The 20,065-nt window shown below is 44.2% G+C and overlaps 1 protein-coding gene across 2 annotated transcripts in view; it reads right to left on the reverse strand.

The window, feature by feature from the left end:
- Positions 1-3,358: 3,358 nt before the first annotated feature.
- Positions 3,359-20,065, reverse strand: part of LOC139563654 (nascent polypeptide-associated complex subunit alpha, muscle-specific form) — a 33,983-nt gene continuing 17,276 nt past the window's right edge. For both annotated transcript variants that reach the window (XM_071382500.1, XM_071382499.1), the window contains exons 7-15: positions 18,935-19,172; positions 17,638-18,729; positions 13,638-14,712; positions 12,488-12,720; positions 10,595-10,650; positions 10,046-10,194; positions 7,960-8,054; positions 6,824-6,926; positions 3,359-5,457 (exon numbers count right to left, since the gene is read on the reverse strand). In XM_071382500.1, the coding sequence (XP_071238601.1) occupies positions 4,379-5,457; positions 6,824-6,926; positions 7,960-8,054; positions 10,046-10,194; positions 10,595-10,650; positions 12,488-12,720; positions 13,638-14,712; positions 17,638-18,729; positions 18,935-19,172 (4,120 nt within the window). In that variant the 3' untranslated portion in view covers positions 3,359-4,378. The remainder of the gene's footprint in view (positions 5,458-6,823; positions 6,927-7,959; positions 8,055-10,045; positions 10,195-10,594; positions 10,651-12,487; positions 12,721-13,637; positions 14,713-17,637; positions 18,730-18,934; positions 19,173-20,065) is intronic.

Here is a 20,065-nt window from a genome sequence, read left to right on the forward strand (position 1 = left end):
GTGCCAAGCGCCAGAGGCCCAAATCACTCACACAGATGAGAGTACTGAGAAACCTGATTTGATGCATAAACAGTATTATAACATAATCTTGTAACTTTTCTACCATAGTGTTCAGTTAAATACATTGCATCTACATGTTTTATATCAAGAATGAGATGGGGGGGGAAAAACCACCATCAGTTCATTTGAACAAGAAAAACACGAACACTTGTTTTTAATACAAAATCATTTTTAATAGTCTGTAAAAAAATGTTGTACAAAAGCGTTGTCCTTTTACATTTTGTAAATGAACGAATCGCTTCTCGTGTCGTTTAGCTCCCAGGAGTCTAGTTGGATGTTGTCCATATTAATGACGTTTCTACAATCCCCTGTTGTGGTGTTAAGGCCTCTTGATATTGCCATTAAAAACAATCTGTTAGCCAAATGGTTTCTGTCTTTTTGTGTTGAATCAGTATATAACATGGGCTGTCTCAAATGTACACCCCTTTTTTCCCTGTACAGTGCTCTACTTTTGACCAGGGCCTTATGGGCTGTCTAATCACACCTTCTAGTTTTGCAGTTCAGTCAAAACAACAAACAAAAATACGTTACAAAAAATGGCTCAACAAGCAGAAATTCCCTCATTCGCCCCAAATGTTCTTCAATTCAAAACAGTAAAAAAACGTTTTTGTTTGGTTCAGTGCTGCTCAACAGACGTAACAGTGGAATGTCTTGAGGACACAACTATGAACGTGAGGCACGTTCAGATGGAAAATATGCTATGTATTCTGAACAAAAATATATAAATGCAACAATGTCAAATGATTTTACTTAGTTTTCTATATTGAAATAAGTTTGTTAGGTCCTAATCTATGGATTTAACATGACTTGGCAGGGGTCCAGCCATGGATGGGCCTTGGGAGGGCCTAAACCCACCCACTGGGGTGCCAGGCCCACCCAATCAGAATGAGTTTTTCTCCCACAAAAGAGCTTTTATTTCAGACAGAAATACTCCGGCATACGGAACATTTCTGGGATCTTTTATTTCAGCTCATGAAACATAAGACCAACACTTTTTACATGTTGCAATTGATCTTTTTTGGGTCGGTATAGAAAAGAGCAGCTAGAATCACGTCAGCTCTATAGATGGAATTTACTGAACAAGCCTTGGACCAATCAATACCCCCTGTCATAGTATCACTATGAACTACTGAATTATCGCGTTGCCTAGCAGCACTGTACTATAAACACTATTACTGCATACCAGATTTCACATTTTGTTCAATACAGTGGAACTGTGTGTATGATTTTAAAAACCCTGAACTACCAAAAGGTGACTTTCCCAATTCTCTTAAATGGTTTCCGGAGTAAGAGTTTACACACAGAAAATGCATTGCTTTTACTTTCACATATTCAGGGCTCTCAGTTTAGAGGTCAATAGAGTACTGGTAGATGTATTATAAAGACAAACATCTCAATTAAAAAGAAAAGTATTGAAAATGTCTAACACTATCCCACATTAATTTGCCTTTTTACATGAATGATAGATTGTCAAGTGTACAAGCCAAACAGCGACTGCTTTTACGTTGTTTTTTCCCCACATTTGTGTCTTTAAGTAATTATTCAGCCTTGAACATACAGGATAAACATAAATAGCCTAATTCAGAGTAATATACAGTTGAAGTCTGAAGTTTACATACACTTAGGTTGGAGTCATTAAAACTTGTTTTTCAACCACTCCACAAATTTCTCGTTAACAAACTATAGTTTTGGCAAGTTGGTTAGGACATCTACTTTGTGCATGACAAGTCATTTTTCCAACAATTGTTTACAGACAGATTATTTCACTGTATCACAATTCCAGTGGGTCAGAAGTTTACATACACTAAGTTGACTGTGTCTTTAAACAGCTTGGAAAATTCCAGATAATTATGTCATGGCTTTAGAAGCTTCTGATAGGCTAATTGACATCATCTGAGTCAATTGGAGGTGTACCTGTGGACGTATTTCAAGGCCTACCTTCAAACTCAGTGCTTCTGCTTGACATCATGGGAAAATCAAAAGAAATCAGCCAAGACCTCAGAAGAAAATTTGTAGACCTCCACAAGTCAAAGTGTAAATAAATCCCAGAACAACAGCAAAGGACCTTGTGAAGATGCTGGAGGCAACAGGTACACAAGTATCTATATCCACAGTAAAACGAGTCCTGTATCAACATAACCTGAAAGGCCCCTCAGCAAGGAAGAAGCCACTGCTCCAAAACCACCATAAAAAAGCCAGACTACGGTTTGCAACTGCACATGGGGACAAAGATCGTAGTTTTTGGAGAAATGTCCTCCGGTCTGATGAAACAAAAATAGAACTGTTTGGCCATAATGACCATCGTTATGTTTGGAGGAAAAGGGGGGACACTTGCAAGCCGAAGAACACCATCCCAACCGTGAAGCACGGGGGTGGCAGCATCATGTTGTGGGGGTGCTTTGCTGCAGGAGGGACTGGTGCACTTCACAAAATCATCATGAGGAAGAAAATTATGTGGATATATTGAAGTAACATCTCAAGACATCAGTCAGGAAGTTAAAGCTTGGTCGCAAATGGGTCTTCCAAATGGACAATGACCCCAAGCATACTTCCAAAGTTGTGGCAAAATGGCTTAAGGACAACAAAGTCAAGGTATTGGAGTGGCCATCACAAAGCCCTCACCTCAATCTTATAGAAAATTTGTGGGCAGAACTGAAAAAGTATGTACGAGCAAGGAGGCGTACAAACCTGACTCAGTTACACCAGCTCTGTCAGGAGGATTGGGCCAAAATTCACCCAACTTATTGTGGGAAGCTTGTGGAAGGCTACCTGAAACGTTTGACCCAAGTTAAACAATTTTAAGGCAATGCTACCAAGTACAAATTGAGTGTATTGTAAACTTCTGACCCACTGGGAATGTGATGAAAGAAATAAAAGCTGAAATAAATCATTCTCTCTACTATTATTCTGACATTTCACATTCTTAAAATAAAGTGGTGATCCTAACTGACCTAAAACAGGGAATTTTTACTAGAATTAAATGTCAGGAATTGTGAAAAACTGAGTTTAAATGTATTTGGCTAAGGTTGTATGTAAACTTCCTACTTCAACTGTATAAAGCTGATGATTCTCCTAGTTTTTGGTCCAAGGCTGGTAGAAGATGCAAGTGAGCTCCAGTCCGTCTCTGGTGCCGTGCCAAATGGCATCCTATTCCTTATTTAGTACACTAGTTTTGATAGGGAATAAGGGTGTCATTTTGGACGTACTTGGAGACCTGTAGACCTCTCACTACACTACAGAACCCTCACACAGAAACCCTCTCCTCTTATTGCTTGCTTGTTAAGAAGTTTGGGATCTGTTCTCATCTTTTAACCAAAAAAAAAAGACATTCAAATCACAGTTAGAATCCAGCGTGAATGGAAAAACGTCCATTTTTTTTTCTCGAAAAGCAGGACTATCTTTCACACCCTGCGTCAAATCTTTTCTCTTTTCGCTGTGACTCTTGACAGGCTCCTGTGTGAATGTATGGGATACATTCAGAGATGCAAAGTTGCCATTTTGCTGGTGTATTCAGGGGTGTATTCATTAGTGCACACCACAGCAAAACGTTTTTTTTGCAACTGAAAACATTTCGCAACCGAAACAAGAGGTTCTATTGGACAAAAGTCAGGTAGGTGTTTCCCTCCCGTGTTTTGCTTCCGCTTGTTCGTAGTGAATACACCCCAGATGAACATAAGTTTCTTTGGGGTTCGACAGTCTGTCCGTTTGGGGTTAAACCGTTATGTTGAAAGAAAGAATCATCAGGTCATTCACAATGTTCCTAAAAACACTGACTCACTCAAACTCACCATCTACCCCCAGGCACAGAGATTCACACGAAGACAACCTTCCTGCTCTTAATAAACCCAATAACCACATTTTAAAACAGTTGGCACAGATTATTAAAATAATACACTGTATAGGATTTTCTTAGTAATATATAAAGCAAAAATAATAATAATTCACATTTGAACAACATATTTTTTTTTAAACAAAAGTATAAAATGAATAATCTCAGTCTGTTGCTCTCCTGCCTCTGTTTCTCACTGTTACTTATAAATATGATGACGTTCGGTTACACCTGGCGTCGTGATCCTCAAACTACCACTGACACGGTCTCCTACTGAATTAGATTTAATCTCACATGTACATCAAATGAAGTATCTAGAAGGCCATCTAGAAGATAATGCTTGGTGTAAATTTCTCTGCATTTCTTGTCTTTTTTTTGTGCCTAGTCTTTACCCCTCGTCCTCCTAGCTTGGTTAAACCAGACCAGAACGTTTTGAAACAAGCTGAGATCTTTCCCCTCCCCTCCAGGTGTCCCTCCTCTCAGGAGTCTCTAGAGGTTTCCTTGTAGGATGCTAGTGATGGTCTGGTCCAGTAGGGAGGCGGGGCCTGCAGCCGGGCACGCCCCCTGGATCCGGGGCTGGGATGCAGCCGTGGGACCCTGCAGGCGCTGCAGTTCCAGGATGCTGTCGATGGCACTCTGCAGGTGTTCACTGAGGGTGTTGTCCTCTGGCAGGGGGGGTTGGGGGCTAGGACTAGCCTCGGGCCTGTAGCTGGTCTGGGAAAGAGACTGGGGCCTGTAGCTGGTCTGGGGAAGAGGCTGGGGCCTGTCGCTGGTCTGGGGAAAAGGCTGGGGCCTGTCGCTGGTCTGGGGAAAAGGCTGGGGCCTGTCGCTGGTCTGGGGAAGAGGCTGGGGCCTGTCGCTGGTCTGGGGAAAAGGCTGGGGCCTGTCGCTGGTCTGGGGAAAAGGCTGGGGCCTGTAGCTGGTCTGTGGAAAAGGCTGGGGCCTGTAGCTGTGCCTGTCCGCCTGGGACGGGAGGTCCGGAAGCGTGGGCCTGAAGCGTTTCAGTTTGGGGGTACTCATCTCTCCAGGGTCTGGAGAGGGAGGCTCTAGACAGGCAGTCTGTGGGTCTAAGCTCGGCATAGTAAGGGCGTTTGGGGAACGTATATATTGTGAACCCAGTGCTGTTGTCTGAATCTGTGCTACAGATTCCCTGCTGTCACTATGGTGACCGTGTGGGATGTCCTCCACTGCTTTGGAGGGCAGGGCTCCGTTCAACATCTCCTCATCGATTGGATGGCAGGAGGTCCTATGGGAGGAGCCCTGCTCAGTCAGATCACCACTCCCATTGATCAGTTGGCCGGTGTGGTACCGCTTGTGACCAGAGGGGGCGGTAGCGTGCACGGTGTCACAGGCTGAGTTGTGAACCACCATCCTGGATCCAGCCTTGTGTTTGATGGTGAGCCTAAGGCCTCCGCGGCTGGTGGAGTGGTAGGTCCTGAGTCCCGGGGGTCGGTCGGAGAGTCTGGTCCAAGCTGGGGGGGAGGGGGGGCTGCCAGACCGATCCAGCCCCACACGGGATGACCTGGAGCTGGAGGACTCAGATGCATGCAGGGTCATCAGGAAGGACTCTGTGGAAGATCCAAGCATGAAGGTACAAGGGGAGAGAACGCTACACACCGGTGCATTTACATAACACTGACTGACTATGTTCACAGAAGACCTCATTTAACTTCAAAGAAAGACTGCACCAACATTAAAGGTTTCTGGTTAAACATCACAGTGCTTCACTTTTAGCCCAGTAGATAGGTCCCCTGTACACCAGTAGGTACACTACGCCTGTACCTGTACACCTGTAGGTACACTACACCTGTACCTGTACACCTGTAGGTACACTACACCTGTACACCTGTAGGTACACTACACCTGTACCTGCACACCTGTAGGTACACTACACCTGCACACCTGTAGGTACACTACACCGGTACCTGTACACCTGTAGGTACACTACACCTGTAGGTACACCTGTACCTGTACCTGTGTACCTGTACCTGTACGCACACTACATGACCAGAAGTATGTGGACACCTGTTCGTTGAACATCTCATTCCAAAATCATGGGCATTAATATGGAGTTGTTCCCCCCCTTTGCTGCTATAACAGCCTCCACTCTTCTGGGAAGGCTTTCCACTAGATGTTGGAACATTGCTGCAGGGACTTGTTTCCATTCAGCCACAAGAGCATTAGTGAGGTTGGGGACTGATGTTGGGCGATTAAGCCTGGCTCGCAGTCGGCGTTCCAATTCATCCTAAAGGTGTGCGATGGGGTTGAGGTCAGGGCTCTGTGCGGGCCAGTCAAGTTCTTCCACACCGATCTCAATAAACTAATTCTGTATGGACCTCGCTTTGTGCACAGGGGCATTATCACACTGAAACAGGAAAGGGCCATCCCCAAACTGTTGCCACAAAGTTGGAAGCACGGAATTGTCCAGAATGTCATTATATGCTGTAGCGTTAAGATTTCCCTTCACTGGAACGAAGGGGCCCGAACCATGAAAAACAGCCCCAGACCATTATTCCTCCTCCACCAAACTTCACAGTTGCCACTATGCATTGGGGCAGGTAGTGTTCTTCTGGCATCCACTAAACCCCGTTCTGTGAGCTTGTGTGGCCTACCACTTTGTGGCTAAGCCGTTGTTGTTCCTAGACGTTTCCACTTCAGTTGACCGGGGCAGCTCTATCAGAGCAGACATTTGAAGAACTGACTTGTTGTAAATGACGGTGCCACGTTGAAAGTCACTGAGCTCTTCAGTAAGGGCCATTCTACTGCCAATGTTTGTCTATGGAGATTACATGGCTGTCTGCTCGATTTCATACACAGCAAGAGGTGTACCTGAAATAGCCAAATCCACTCATTTGAAGGGGTGTCCACATACTGCTGTATACTGCTGTATATATATATATATATATTGCATCTCCACTCCCCCACGGCACTAACCTGGGTCTCTACGGGCCCTGTGTCGGTCCTCCCCCAGGGAAAACCTCTCTGATTGGAGGAACAGACGATCCAGCATCACCATCTCTGCCGACGGCATCACCTGCTGTTGATATTGATAAATGGAGGACATTGGTACATGTGATGTCTTCTGTAATTATTGGGACATTGAAATATGTTTTCTTTTTTTGGATATAAAACTCCAAAATGTTGTATTTGAAATGAACCAATGACTATAAAGTTAAAGTGTGAGAGTATTTTCATCCATATCAGGTGAACCGTTTAGAAATTATAGCACGTTTTGTACATAGTTCCCCCCCCCCATTTTTGGGGACCAAAAGTATTGGGCCAAATTCACTTACACGTGTATTAAAATAGTCAAACGTTAAGGTATTTGGGCCCATATTCACAGCATGATATGATTATATTTGACTCTACAAAAACATATTGGATGTATTTTCTATTTTGTTTTGGTTTTGTTACAGATTATTTTGTGCCCAATAGATACGAACTGGTAATGGTAAATAATGTATCGTGTCATATTTATTATAAATAAGAATATAATGTTTCTAAACACTTCTACATTAATGTTGATGCTACCATGGTTACCGAGCATCGTGAATAATAAGTGAGAAAGTTACAAATGCACAAATATCATACCCCCCCCCCCCCCAATTGCTAACGTTCCTTGTTATTGTAATGGTGAGAGGTTAGTGTGTTTTCGGGGTATGATATTTGTGCGTCTGTAACTTTCTCACTCGCCATTATTCACGATTCATTCAGGCTTATCCGGGTGTTATGGTAGCATCTACAGTGTTAATGTAGAAGTGTTATTCTTATCTACAATAAAGTGACTACGAAATGACACGATACATTATTTACCATTTAATTTCTATTGGGAACAAGATAATCGGAAACACAACAAAAACAATTCACACCGTGTTTCCGAATAGCATCACCAAGCAGTAGCGTATAAAATTGAAAACAGTAGCGGTCCAAGAACTGACCCTTGAGGAACTCCAAAACTTAAAAGCAAAATACAGAAGAAAACAAATGATAACTTTAGCAAAGACAGTTGCAATATGATTTAAGAGGGGGGGGAAAATGGGAAATATAGACGTGTGTGAGCAGTGTCATACCAGTGCCTCCCCCAGCAGTAGCTGTCTGTATTTGTTGAGCATGTCCTTGGTGCGTTTCAGTAGGAACCCTGACACAGTGTCAAACTGCTTGTCCACTGGAGAGAGAGAGGGGGACACGTCAATAATCATACACACAGATACAGAGACTGATAATGGCATCAAGCCCCAGCCTTTACTACATTCTTAGAAAAAAAAGGTTATATCTACAACATAATAGGGTTCCTATTCCTATTATTACTAACTTTTTGAAGAACCATTTTGGGTTCCAGTTAAAACCCTTTTTGGGTTCCAGGTAAAACCCTTTTGGGTTCCAGTTAAAACCCTTTTTGGTTCCAGTTAAAACCATTTTGGGTTCCAGGTAAAACCATTTTGGGTTCCAGGTAAAACCCTTTTGGTTCCAGGTAAAACCCTTTTGGGTTCCAGGTAAAACCCTTTTGGGTTCCAGGTAAAACACTTTTGGATTCCAGGTAAAACCCTTTTGGGTTCCAGTTAAAACCCTTTTGGGTTCCAGGTAAAACCCTTTTGTGTTCCAGTTAAAACCCTTTTTGGTTCCAGTTAAAACCCTTTTGGGTTCCAGGTAAAACCCTTTTGGGTTCCAGGTAAAACCCTTTTGGGTTCCAGGTAAAACCCTTTTGGGTTCCAGTTAAAACCCTTTTTGGTTCCAGTTAAAACCCTTTTGGGTTCCAGTTAAAACCCTTTTGGGTTCCAGGTAAAACCCTTTTGGGTTCCAGGTAAAACCCTTTTGGGTTCCAGTTAAAACCCTTTTGGGTTCCAGTTAAAACCTTTTTGGGTTCCAGTTAAAACCCTTTTGGGTTCCAGTTAAAACCCTTTTGGGTTCCAGTTAAAACCCTTTTGGGTTCCCGTTAAAACCCTTTTGGGTTCCCGTTAAAACCCTTTTGGGTTCCCGTTAAAACCCTTTTGGGTTCCCGGTAAAACCCTTTTGGGTTCCAGGTAAAACCCTTTTGGGTTCCAGTTAAAACCCTTTTGGGTTCCAGTTAAAACCCTTTTGGGTTCCAGTTAAAACCCCTTTGGGTTCCAGGTAAAACCCTTTTGGGTTCCAGGTAAAACCCTTTTGGGTTCCAGTTAAAACCCTTTTGGGTTCCAGTTAAAACCCTTTTGGGTTCCAGTTAAAACCCTTTTGGGTTCCAGTTAAAACCCTTTTGGGTTCCAGTTAAAACCCTTTTGGGTTCCAGGTAAAACCCTTTTGGGTTCCAGTTAAAACCCTTTTGGGTTCCAGTTAAAACCCTTTTGGGTTCCAGGTAAAACCCTTTTGGGTTCCAGGTAAAACCCTTTTGGGTTCCAGTTAAAACCCTTTTGGGTTCCAGTTAAAACCCTTTTTGGTTCCCGTTAAAACCCTTTTGGGTTCCCGTTAAAACCCTTTTGGGTTCCAGTTAAAACCCTTTTGGCTTCCAGTTAAAACTCTTTTGGGTTCCCGTTAAAACCCTTTTGGGTTCCCGTTAAAACCCTCTTGGGTTCCCGGTAAAACCCTTTTGGGTTCCAGGTAAAACCCTTTTGGGTTCCAGTTAAAACCCCTTTGGGTTCCAGGTAAAACCCTTTTGGGTTCCAGTTAAAACCCTTTTGGGTTCCAGTTAAAACCCTTTTGGGTTCCAGTTAAAACCCTTTTTGGTTCCAGGTAAAACCCTTTTTGGTTCCAGGTAAAACCCTTTTGGGTTCCAGTTAAAACCCTTTTGGGTTCCAGTTAAAACCCTTTTGGGTTCCAGGTAAAACCCTTTTGGGTTCCAGGTAAAACCCTTTTGGGTTCCAGGTAAAACCCTTTTGGGTTCCAGGTAAAACCCTTTTGGGTTCCAGTTAAAACCCTTTTGGGTTCCAGGTAAAAACCCTTTTGGGTTCCAGGTAAAAACCCTTTTGGGTTCCAGGTAAAACCCTTTTGGGTTCCAGGTAAAACCCTTTTTGGGTTCCAGTTAAAACCCTTTTTGGGTTCCAGTTAAAACCCTTTTTGGTTCCAGGTAAAACCCTTTTTGGTTCCAGGTAAAACCCTTTCCACAAAGAGTTCCTTTTGGAATCCTTTTTCTTCTAAGAGTGTACTGACATTCTCTACAGAGTGAATTAAAAGCGGTGTTCTGACCTAAATTGAAGTCGTCCTGACTAGGCAGGTGTCCGGCACAGGTGTGGTATGGTAACAGGTGTGTCACAGCCTCCCCCAATGAGGAGAAGGGAGAACAGATGTAAGGGCTCTGGACCGGTCCCTGGTCCTGACACAGCTGCTGCTGGAGCCTGAGGATGAAATCACAGACACTAGTTTAGGGTTCAAGAACGTAAAAGTCACCAGAGGATCGATAACTCTGGTGAATGCTCCTGCAGTTTTTAAAATGCCGTTTTATCTACTTCCCCAGAGTCAGTTGAACTCATGGATACCATTTGTATGTCTCTGCATCCAATATGAAGGAAGTTAGAGGTAGTTTAATGAGCAAATGCTAACTAGCGTTAGGGCTATGACTTCATTGCCAAATATGCTGAACTGTCCCTTTAAGGTTGAACCGTTGCACAATAAAACTGCAGAGTATCTATCCTTCTTTCACACCTCAGACACTTTTTTGGTACTGCACTTCATCGTCATGCGATATAGACGTCGTCAACGTCAGAGAGTGACTACCTGACGTGTCCTGTTTCTTACCTGCACATTGCATCAGTCAGTCTCTGCTCCCTCTCCTTCGCCACAGGACCGGCCACCTGGTATGGATGAGATATGACCTTAGGTTTACTGGAGATTGAAGAATCTGAGTAGAATGAAGAGTATCGTGGTTTCAGAATCTGAGTAGTATTGTGGTTTTAGAATCTGAGTAGTAGTATAGTGGTTTTGGAATCTGAGTAGTAGTATAGTGGTTTTGGAATCTGAGTAGTAGTATAGTGGTTTTAGAATCTGAGTAGTAGTATAGTGGTTTTAGAATCTGAGTAGTAGTATAGTGGTTTTAGAATCTGAGTAGTAGTATAGTGGTTTTAGAATCTGAGTAGTAGTATTGTGGTTTTAGAATCTGAGTAGTAGTATAGTGGTTTTAGAATCTGAGTAGTATAGTGGTTTAGAATCTGAGTAGTAGTATTGTGGTTTAGAATCTGAGTAGTAGTATAGTGGTTTTAGAATCTGAGTAGTAGTATAGTGGTTTTAGAATCTGAGTAGTAGTATAGTGGTTTAGAATCTGAGTAGTAGTATTGTGGTTTTAGAATCTGAGTAGTAGTATAGTGGTTTTAGAATCTGAGTAGTAGTATAGTGGTTTTAGAATCTGAGTAGTAGTATAGTGGTTTTAGAATCTGAGTAGTAGTATAGTGGTTTTAGAATCTGAGTAGTAGTATAGTGGTTTTAGAATCTGAGTAGTAGTATAGTGGTTTTAGAATCTGAGTAGTAGTATAGTGGTTTTAGAATCTGAGTAGTAGTATAGTGGTTTTAGAATCTGAGTAGTAGTATAGTGGTTTTAGAATCTGAGTAGTAGTATAGTGGTTTTAGAATCTGAGTAGTAGTATAGTGGTTTTAGAATCTGAGTAGTAGTATAGTGGTTTTAGAATCTGAGTAGTAGTATAGTGGTTTTAGAATCTGAGTAGTAGTATAGTGGTTTTAGAATCTGAGTAGTAGTATAGTGGTTTTAGAATCTGAGTAGTAGTATAGTGGTTTTAGAATCTGAGTAGTAGTATAGTGGTTTTAGAATCTGAGTAGTAGTATTGTGGTTTTAGAATCTGAGTAGTATAGTGGTTTTAGAATCTGAGTAGTAGTATAGTGGTTTTAGAATCTGAGTAGTAGTATAGTGGTTTTAGAATCTGAGTAGTAGTATAGTGGTTTTAGAATCTGAGTAGTAGTATAGTGGTTTTAGAATCTGAGTAGTAGTATAGTGGTTTTAGAATCTGAGTAGTAGTATAGTGGTTTTAGAATCTGAGTAGAATGAAGAGTATTGTGGTTTCAGACCAATATAGTGGATGAAAGGCCTAGAATCTGAGTAGTAGTATAGTGGTGTCAGACCAATATACTGGATGAAAGGCCTAGAATCTGAGAATGGACACATATCTGAAATGGAACCATATTCCCTTCAACAGGACCTCGAGGGCCAAAAGCAGGGCCCATAAAGCTCTGGTCAACAGTAGTGCACTATATATAGGGAATAGGGTTCCATAGGGCCCTGGTCTAAAGTAGTGCACTATATAGGGAATAGGGTTCCATAGGGCCCTGGTCTAAAGTAGTGCACTATATATAGGGAATAGGGTTCCATAGGGCCCTGGTCTAAAGTAGTGCACTATATAGGGAATAGGGTTCCATAGGGCCCTGGTCAAAAGTAGTGCACTATATATAGGGAATAGGGTTCCATAGGGCCCTGGTCTAAAGTAGTGCACTATATAGGGAATAGGGTTCCATAGGGCCCTGGTCAAAAGTAGTGCACTATATATAGGGAATAGGGTTCCATAGGGCCCTGGTCTAAAGTAGTGCACTATATAGGGAATAGGGGTCCATAGGGCCCTGGTCTAAAGTAGTGCACTATATAGGGAATAGGGGTCCATTTCAAATGCAAACTTGCTCGTTTCTCACCTTTGTCTTTGACTGTTGGGCTGTCTGAACTGCTCTGAGCCACTGGTCCTGCTCTCTGTGGGCGTGGGGCCCCTGGTCGTACTGGGGCTCCTGGACAGTGTGGAGCCACCGAACTGTGTTGGGCCCCTGGACTGTGTGGGGGCCTGGTGGCCACTGGGGTCTGGGAGAAGGTGGATGGACATCAAGAGTAAAGGCTTTACCCTCCACATCCATGGCCAAGGCAGCTGGTGGTTCTGAGCATTATAATACAGAAGATGGTGATGATGGTAGTGATAGGGATGGGGATGATGATGGGGATGATGGTGATGGGGGTGATGGTGATGATGATGATGGTAGTGATAGGGATGGGGATGATGATGGGGTTGATGGTGATGATGATGGGGGTGATGGTAGTGATAGGGATGGGGATGATGATGGGGATGATGGTGTTGGTGATGGGGGTGATGGTAGTGATAGGGATGGGGATGATGATGGGGATGATGGTGTTGGTGATGGGGGTGATGATGATGGTGATGATGGTAGTGATAGGGATGGGGATGATGATGGTGATGATGTTGATGTTGGTGGTGATGATGTTGATGGTGATGATGATGGTGGTGGTGATGGTGTTGTTAATGATGATGGGGGTGATGTTGATGGGGTGATGGCGGTGATGGTGGCGGTGATGATGGGGGTGATGGTGGTGATGATGGGTGTGATGGTGGTGGTGGTGATGGTGTTGTTGATGATGATGGGGGTGATGGGGGTGTGATGATGATGATGATGGTGGTGGTGATTATGATGGGGGTGGCGGTGGTGGTGGTGATGGTGGCGGTGATGATGGGGGTGATGGTGGTGGTGGTGGTGGTGATGGTGTTGTTGATGATGATGATGTTGATGGTGGTGGTGATGATGATGATGATGTTGGTGGTGATGATGATGATGATGATGGTGGTGATGTGTGTAAGGCAGGGAGACAGAGTGAGAGGAGTGGGTTAGGAAGACTGTGAACGGGAGTAGCATTGTTAGAATTGTTGCATGATGATTTGTATTAATACTCTGTGTGCATCCCTAATGGGACCCTATTCCCATAGGACTCTGGTCAAAAGTAGTGCACTATGTAGGGAATAGGGTGCCATCTGGGTTGCAGCCTCTGTGTGGTCAGACTCACTGCTTTGCTTTGTGTGCTGTTGGACAGCACGGTGCTGGTTAGCCTGTTCTCCATAGGAGCTGGGAGTCACTAGGAGGGGGTCAGGCTGCACTAGGAGGGGGTCAGGCTGCACTAGGAGGGGGTCAGGCTGCACTAGGAGGGGGTCAGGCTGCACTAGGAGGGGGTCAGGCTGCACTAGGAGGGGGTCAGGCTGCTGTTGAGGCACACAGACAGGTAGAGGAGAGGGGCTGGGGTTGCTGAACACTGCAGACTGGAGCTGGGGGGAGGTGCTGACAGACAGAGGGGAGGGGCTTCTGAACACTGCAGACTGGAGCTGGGGGGAGGTGCTGACAGACAGAGGGGAGGGGCTTCTGAACACTGCAGTCTGGAGCTGGGGGGAGGTGCTGACAGACAGAGGGGAGGGGCTTCTGAACACTGCAGTCTGGAGCTGGGGGGAGGTGCTGACAGACAGAGGGGAGGGGCTTCTGAACACTGCAGTCTGGAGCTGGGGGGAGGTGCTGACAGACAGAGGGGAGGGGCTTCTGAACACTGCAGTCTGGAGCTGGGGGGAGGTGCTGACAGGCAGAGGGGAGGGGCTTCTGTAAACTGCAGTCTGGGTTTGAGGGACGGCACTTCCAGACCCAGATCCAGATCCAGCCAGTCCCAGGGAGGTGGCCCCACTTGGTGGGGAAGATAAACTGTCTTGTTGGGGTGTGGACCCTGAGCCCTGCCTAGTAAAGGGTGTGGACCCTAAGCCCTGCCCATTCGGGAGTGTTCTCACTAAACCCTGCTCAGATGGAGATTGGCATAGCAGGGTAGGAGATTGGCATAGCAGGGTAGGAGAGTGGCATAGCAGGGTAGGAGAGTGGCATAGCAGGGTAGGAGATGGGTGTAGTGAAGCTGGATAGGCCACCAACACACAAGGGCTGAGAGGCATCGCAGACTGGGCTCCTGCCTGTCCTAGAACTGCTGGCTGGATGGGTGGAGGGGCCTCCTCCATCTCACTGGCCACAGCGGAGACAGTGTGATCCTCCACTGACACAGTCCCAGCCAGGACCTCAGGTGATGGGGAGGGATTGGGAGGGGTAAGTGGTTGCTATGGTAGAAATTGTGGTGCGATGAAGGAAAACAATAAGGTTATGTATAAATCAAGACAATATCTTCAACATTTAATCCATAAACCTTTTAAAGTGACAATCAACAGTTCAAAACCCAACCTTGTTATTGATAAAAAGCTGAGGGATGGGGCTGGAGAAATGTAACCACTCAAATTCATAGAGCTATGGATGCAAGGACTGATCATCCATGATATCAACCTTATAGTTTTACCCATGTTTTGATATACGTTGTTTGTTTACATCTACACTACTGTTCAAACGTTTGGGGTCACTTAGAAATGCCCTTGTTTGTGAAAGAAAAGCACGTTTTTTTTGTGTCCATTTTAAAAATAATATCAAATTGATCAGAAATACAGTGTAGACATTGTTAATGTTGTAAATGACTATTGTAGCTGGAAACGGCAGAGTTTTTATGGAATATCTACAGAGGCCCATTATCAGCAACCATCACTCCTGTGTTCCAATGCCACGTTGTGTTAGCTAATCCAAGTTTATCATTTTAAAAGGCTAATTGATCATTAGAAAACCCTTTTGCAAGTATGTTAGCACAGCTGAAAACTGTTGTACTGATTAAAGAAGGAATAAAACTGGCCTTCTTTAGACTAGTTGTGTATCTGGAGCATCAGCATTTGTGGGTTCGATTACAGGCTCAAAATGGCCAGAAACAAAGATCTTTCTTCTGAAACTCGTCAGTCTATTCTTGTTCTGAGAAATGAAGGCTATTCCATGTGAGAAATTGCCAAGAAACTGAAGATCTCGTACAACACTGTGTACTACTGGCAGCTTCATTAAATAGTACCCACAATACACCAGTCTCAATGTCAACAGTGAAGAGGCGACTCCGGGATGCTGGCCTTCTAGGCAGAGTTGCAAAGAAAAGCCATATCTCAGACTGGCCATTAAAAAGAAAAGATTAAGATGTTAAATCTGCCGTTTCCAGCTACAATAGTCATTTACAACATTAACAATGTCTACACTGTATTTCTGATCAATTTGATGTTATTTTAAATGGAATTGCTTTTCTTTCAAAAACAAGGACAATTCTAAGTGACCCCAAACTTATTTGGGTTCTAAGTGACCCCAAACGTACATTATTTACAAACAGTAAAACCAGCTTATATTTTCAGCTTCTCGTGGGGAACGACAGTTGAACTAAGCTCACGAGGCATTTATACGTTAAATTCTTCAACAATCAATGGGTACATACAGTGGCAAGAAAAGTTTGTGAACCCTTTGGAAATACCTGTATTTTTTTTTGCATAAATCGGCCATAAAATTTGATCTGATCTTCATCTAGGTCACAACAATAGACAAACACAGTCTGCTTAAACTAATAACACACAATTATACGTTTCACGTCTTTATTGAACACAAATTCACAGTGCAGGGTGGGAAAAGTATGTGAACCCTTGGATTTAATAACTGGTTGACCCTCCTTTGGCAGCAATAACCTCAACCAGACGTTTTCTGTAGTTGCGGATCAGACCTGCACAATGGTCAGGATGAATTTTGGACCACTCCTGTTTCAGTTCAGCAATATTCTTGGGATGTCTGGTGTGAACTGCTCTATTGAGGTCATGCCACAGCATCTCAAATCGGGTTGAGGTCTGGACTCTTACTGGGCCACTCCAGAAGGTGTATTTTCTTCTGTTGAAGCCATTCTGTTGTTGATTTACTTCTGTGTTTTGGGTCGTTGTCCTGTCGCATCACCCAACTTCTGTTGAGCTTCAATTGGAGAACAGATAGCCTTACATTCTCCTGCAAAATGTCTTGATAAACTTGGGAATTCATTTTCCCGTCGATGATAGCCAAGCTGTCCAGGCACTGAGGCAGCAAAGCAGCCCCAAACCATGATGCTCCCTCCACCATACTTTACAGTTGGGATGAGGTTTTGATGTTGGTGTTTTGTGCAATTTTTTTTCTACACACATAGTGTTGTCTGTTCCTTCCTTCCTAACAACTCAACTCTAGTTTCATCTGTACACAGAATATTTTGCCAGAAGCGCTGTGGAATATCCAGGTGCACGTTTGCTAACTTCAGACGTGCAGCAATGTTTTTTTAGGCCAGCAGTGGCTTCCTCCGTCGTGTCCTCCCATGAACACCATTCTTGTTTAGTGTTTTACGTATCGTAGACTCGTCAACACAGATGTTAGCATGTTCCAGAGATTTCTGTAAGTCTTTAGCTGACACTCTAGGACTCTTAACCTCATTGAGCATTCTGCACTGTGCTCTTGCAGTCATCTTTGCAGGACAGCCACTCCTAAGTAGTAGCAATAGTGCTGAACTTTCTTCATTTGTAGATAATTTGTCTTATTGTCTTACTATGGACTGATGAACATCAAGGATTTTAGAAATAGTTTTGTAACCCTTTCCAGCTTTAGTCAACAATTCTTAATCGTAGGTCTTCTGAGATCTCTTTTGTTCGAAGCATGGTTCACATCAGGCAATGCTTCTGGTGAATAACAAACTCAAATTGTGTGTGTTTTTTATAGGACAAGGCAGCTCTAACCAACATCTCCAATCTCGTCTCATTGGTTGGACTCCAGGTTAACTGACGCCTGACTCCAATTAGCTTTTGGAGAAGTCATTAGCTTAGGGGTTCACATACTTTTCCCAACCTACACTGTGAATGTTTAAATGATGTATTCAATATAGACAAGAACAATACAATAATTTCTGTGTTATTAGTTTAAGCAGACTGTGTTTGTCTATTGTTGTGACTTAGATGAAGATCAGATCAAATTTGATGACCAATTTATGCAACAAAAAAAATCCAGGTAATTCCAAAGGGTTCACACATACTTTTTCTTGCCACTGTATCATTCATTTATACATCAACAAATGGATGGAGCAACTGCTGATTGTCCCTATAAGTCAATAGAGAGCATAAAGGCTGGTTGACCTGTTGTAGATGATGGATGAAGGCCTGGATGGGGCTGTGAACCTTCTCCACCCCTGGTTTTGTCCCTGTCTCCGTCTGGTCCCGCAAGTGTTTAGGCAACGACCCAACTGGGTCCAGCAGGTGTTTGGGTAACGTCCCGACTGGGTCCAGTAGGTGTTTGGGTAACGTCCCGACTGGGTCCAGTAGGTGTTTGGGTAACGTCCCGACTGGGTCCAGTAGGTGTTTGGGTAACGTCCCGACTGGGTCCAGCAGGTGTTTGGGTAACGTCCCGACTGGGTCCAGCAGGTGTTTGGGTAACGTCCCGACTGGGTCCAGTAGGTGTTTGGGTAACGTCCCGACCGGGTCCAGTAGGTGTTTGGGTAACGTCCCGACCGGGCCCAGTAGGTGTTTGGGTAACGTCCCGACCGGGTCCAGTAGGTGTTTGGGTAACGTCCCGACTGGGTCCAGCAGGTGTTTGGGTAACGTCCCGACTGGGTCCAGCAGGTGTTTGGGTAACGTCCCGACTGGGTCCAGTAGGTGTTTGGGTAACGTCCCGACCGGGTCCAGCAGGTGTTTGGGTAACGTCCCGACTGGGTCCAGTAGGTGTTTGGGTAACGTCCCGACTGGGTCCAGTAGGTGTTTGGGTAACGTCCCGACCGGGTCCAGTAGGTGTTTGGGTAACGTCCCGACTGGGTCCAGTAGGTGTTTGGGTAACGTCCCGACTGGGTCCTGCAGGTGTTTGGGTAACGTCCCGACCGGGTCCAGTAGGTGTTTGGGTAACGTCCCGACTGGGTCCAGCAGGTGTTTGGGTAACGTCCCGACTGGGTCCAGCAGGTGTTTGGGTAACGTCCCGACTGGGTCCTGCAGGTGTTTGGGTAACGTTCCGACCGGGTCCAGTAGGTGTTTGGGTAACGTCCCGACTGGGTCCAGTAGGTGTCTGTGTAACGTCCCAACTTGGTCTAGCAGATATTTGGGTAGCATACCAGGTGGGTCCAGGGCCTGTGGGGCCTCCAGCGGGGTCTGTAGGAGGGTCATTACAGGGGGAGAAGTGGACTGGAGACTGGCGGTGGAGGGTTGGAGAGAGGCATGCTGCTGGAAAAGGTGCCTTGTCGACTGAGGGGAACAACAAACTGATTAGAGAATGTTCTGGTGTACATTTGTTTTGCTAGTTTACTAGACCCACCTAGCATTTGACTTAGGAGGATATATCAATTTACCAATCAATTAACTGAACACCAATCAATTAACAAATCAAGTAATCAACCAGCCAGCCAACCAACCAATTAATCAATAAATCAATCAAGTGTTGACTTCTCACCTGAGGCAGGTGTGGGGACGTCGCTTCCTCCCTCCTCTCCTCATGGCCAGCTCTGTCAGGCAGCAACACTACAGACGCCTGCTGAACACTGATCTGTCCCTCTGTAACGCCCCCTAGGGATCTGGAGGTCTGGGGGGTGAAGGGCAGGCCCTGTACTACAGCAGGAGGGGTGGTGTTGAGGATGGAAATGGAGGTCATGTGACTGTCTGGGTGGGTTGAGGTGAGCTGCATCCCAGAGCTGTTGAGGAAGACAGAGTGAAAGGGTGTAGTAGTAGTGTTGTTAAAGGGTGTATTAGTAGTAGTAGTAGTGTTGTTAAAGGGTGTAGTAGTAGTGTTGTTAAAGGGTGTAGTAGTAGTAGTAGTGTTGTTAAAGGGCGTAGTAGTAGTAGTAGTAGTAGTAGTAGTAGTGTTGTTAAAGGGTGTAGTAGTAGTAGTAGTGGTGTTGTTAAAGGGTGTAGTAGTAGTAGTGTTGTTAAAGGGTGTAGTAGTAGTAGTGTTGTTAAAGGGTGTAGTAGTAGTAGTGTTGTTAAAGGGTGTAGTAGTAGTAGTGTTGTTAAAGGGTGTAGTAGTAGTAGTAGTAGTGTTGTTAAAGGGTGTAGTAGTGTTGTTAAAGGGTGTAGTAGTAGTGTTGTTAAAGGGTGTAGTAGTAGTAGTGTTGTTAAAGGGTGTAGTAGTAGTAGTAGTAGTAGTAGTGTTGTTAAAGGGTGTAGTAGTAGTGTTGTTAAAGGGTGTAGTAGTAGTAGTAGTGTTGTTAAAGGGTGTAGTAGTAGTGTTGTTAAAGGGTGTAGTTGTAGTGTTGTTAAAGGGTGTAGTAGTAGTGTTGTTAAAGGGTGTAGTAGTAGTGTTGTTAAAGGGTGTAGTAGTAGTAGTAGTAGTGTTGTTATATTTGTTGTATGATGATTTTGTATAAATTGTTAGTGCGTCCCAAATGGCGCCCTATTCCCTATAAAGTGCACTACTTTTGACCAGAACCCATAGGATTCTGTTAAGTAGTGCACTACTTTTGACCAGGGCCCATAAGGTTATATTGAACGTCTACACGTCGCTTGTAGTCACATTTTGCTGCCTTAGAATTAAATCTAAAAAGGAATTAAATATTTTTTTTTTCCTACTGATCTACACAACCGGCTT

Source organism: Salvelinus alpinus, chromosome 34 (assembly GCF_045679555.1).
Source record: "Salvelinus alpinus chromosome 34, SLU_Salpinus.1, whole genome shotgun sequence".
Classification (NCBI taxonomy): Eukaryota; Metazoa; Chordata; class Actinopteri; order Salmoniformes; family Salmonidae; genus Salvelinus; species Salvelinus alpinus.